At 40.0% G+C, this 2,729-nt stretch overlaps 2 protein-coding genes across 3 annotated transcripts in view; one reads left to right on the forward strand and one right to left on the reverse strand.

The window, feature by feature from the left end:
• LOC108753603 (facilitated trehalose transporter Tret1) overlaps positions 1 to 2,729 on the reverse strand; it is a 17,628-nt gene that overhangs the window by 10,925 nt on the left and 3,974 nt on the right. Inside the window, exon 1 of one of the 2 annotated variants that reach the window (XM_018495339.1) lies at positions 2,110 to 2,710. The exons of the other annotated variant lie outside the window; for it this stretch is intronic. Coding sequence (XP_018350841.1) covers positions 2,110 to 2,117 — 8 coding nt within the window. The 5' untranslated portion in view covers positions 2,118 to 2,710. Of the gene's footprint in view, positions 1 to 2,109; positions 2,711 to 2,729 lie in introns of those variants that run through there. 2 annotated transcript variants of the gene reach the window in all.
• The window catches only part of LOC108753602 (carotenoid isomerooxygenase), a 27,912-nt gene that overhangs the window by 1,973 nt on the left and 23,210 nt on the right, over positions 1 to 2,729 (forward strand). The window lies entirely within an intron of this gene.

Below are 2,729 nucleotides of genomic sequence, written 5' to 3' on the forward strand. Positions count from 1 at the left end.
CTTCTGAAATAAAACAATTAGATGAATTGTTGAAAAATGTCCACCTTGCGCCATGATACATCCATCGAGCCTTCTTCTCAAAGATTGACGTACACGCTGAAAGATACCAAGTGTGTTACGTATTGCCTCGCATGAAGCAACTATTCGATTCTTCAAATCATTCTCATTCTCAATTGGGATGATATAAATCAATGATTTCAGATGTCCCCAAAGGAAATAATCCAAAGGATTTAAGTCTGGTGATCTAGAAGGCTTCGACTTTGACTTCGTCACTTTGTTTACGGTTGTGTGAATGATAACTTACATGAAGCAAGGCATATTTATGCAGGAAAATATCTCCAACGCAACTTATCGTTTCGTCAAACATTTGCGAACATTATTCCTGTATTTCGGAAACTAAGCCATTCAGGACACATGTTTATATGGACTTTTTTACTTGAAATAAACCAAAGAATCGCTCCGTTGAGTATGGCAACATACTTAACTAACACTCTGTATATCGCTGGTGTCGTCTCAACCGAGACGTGATATTAATAGATTAATTGCATCAGCAATGTCATCAGACCATGTTATCAGCTATCAATAATATTATTTTCTCGGCCTACTGCGACTGGCAAATTTGTCAAACGTCAAAAAAATATATGTGTCACTTTGTTCCATCGATAAAATCGCGGTGCTAAGTATATAATAATCGCTTCGCGCTGCACGTCGTAAAATACGAAGACGTGACGAGAACAGCGAACAAGATGACACATCTTTTTTACATTCGATTAGAGTTCGCGTGCCATTTCGAGGAGCAGAAGAAGAAGCTTTGCGATTGGACACAATTCTCATATTAAATAAGTAGATAAAAAGCTTAAAATTAGACATCTGCGTTAAAGATGCATCTCCTCGTGTCTAGAGATGCTTTCTTAAAGATTCTCAAGGATTCCAACTAAAATTCCAATTGAAGACATTAATGTCGTTCTTTAATCATTCTATTATATATTAGTCTATTAAGTTACAATTAGTCTTGTAATTTCGATCGCACTACACCGATCAACGAATTTTGCTTAGAAGCTACGTTTATCTGCTTTGTTAACAATTTATAATACGACGAGATCGTATATTCCAAAATATCGGAAATTACATATTCTCGAAAATATTCAACTATTTGAAATACTTGCTTGGACATTAATAACACATTTTATAGTTTTATTTATAGGCAAGAAAGAGGGATATAACGATTTCGGAGAAAAGACTGTTAATTTCCATTGTCGCGGTCCAAGATCCGACCAAGATCATAAACACGAGCTTTCGAGATAAACTCATTTGTTGAGTCATGCGTATACATTTGTGACAACTGTCGACTTTGCCCTGTGTGTGTTTTCTCATTTCTGCTCAGAACTGTATTCAATCACAGATCATTTGTATGAATCTACGGCGATTCTGTTTCAAATGCAGCATGCAAAGAATATAAATCCAAGGACAACGAGAAAGTTAAAATAATGTCACACTGACTGAATCACGAAAGAAAAATAAAAAATGACGTAAATTCGATTAATAATCGGCCAATATGACGTCAAGTTAAAGATATTCTTATTTTCTTGTTCTCCTTGAGAAGTAACGTAAAAATATATAATACTTTTTTTCTATGGATGGGTGAGATGGGAAGAAGGAAATTGCTCGTCACTTGAGATTAAAGTGAAACCGTATCGGATTGCTAACTTCCAATCTAACGATTGTGACTCAACGAGGAATGTAACGTGATGTAATAAGTGTAACAATATCGCAATGACTGAATTCGCGGTGGGACGTCTGTCATAAAAAAAGCGCGTCTCTAATTCTCATCCTGGAGCTTCTTGAAGTTTTCCCTTCTTGTTTCCTAAGAAACCGCTCCCCGAGAACGCCACATGCTGTTCAGCCTGGAACGATCACGTTAGTATCGAAATAAACTCCTGCGCATCTTTTTTAGCCGCGAGGCCACGTTTACTCATTCGGAATTCTTGAATTTCAAGGCGAGCGCGACGATGAGCGTGAGAAAGAGAGAGAGAGAGAGAGAGAGAGAGAGAGAGAAAATCCTGAAAAGGGATTTTAAATGATCCATTTAAATGGGATGCATCAACTTACTCTGCCATAGCGCACAGTGTCGTTGGATGGTCTTTTCCGCGATGAGGTGTGTACAGTACGCGTGTAATGTAATAATGTAGTATACAGATATATATGTATATATATATATATATATATCACAGTCCGCTGATCACAGTGTTGTATCACCACGTGGCACGCGGCTCATCACCCCTTGGGATTCTCCACCCTGCTTGGCTAGTGACGTTCGCGAACCACGGAGATGCGATTTTCGAGGATATCGAGAAGATATCCCCGAGAGCTTTACTCTCAGAGACTGGCCAGAAGGCCGATCGTGCGTCCGATCTGGTAAAAACCCATGAGGGTCCTCCTCCGCGTGCGATGCATCTGCTTAGTCCCCGCCGTTCTTTCCGTTAATCTCGTGTATTCTCGATGGAGACTCCCTTTGTTATCTCTTCCCTTTCCTATTCACAACTCCGAGCACCGCCGCGCGCGAAGAACGGATTCCAGCGACTTGCACGAAAGTCCACTGTCTACGTTACAGCTCGCGCGAAGCGAATGTACTGACGGCAACAGGTCCCGAAAGCTTTATATGCCAAGCTGTCGCTACTCGTGGAAGAAAGAGAGAGAGAGAGAGAGAGAGAGAGAGAGAGAGAGAGAGA

Source organism: Trachymyrmex septentrionalis, unplaced genomic scaffold (assembly GCF_001594115.1).
Source record: "Trachymyrmex septentrionalis isolate Tsep2-gDNA-1 unplaced genomic scaffold, Tsep1.0 scaffold7, whole genome shotgun sequence".
Lineage (NCBI taxonomy): Eukaryota > Metazoa > Arthropoda > Insecta > Hymenoptera > Formicidae > Trachymyrmex > Trachymyrmex septentrionalis.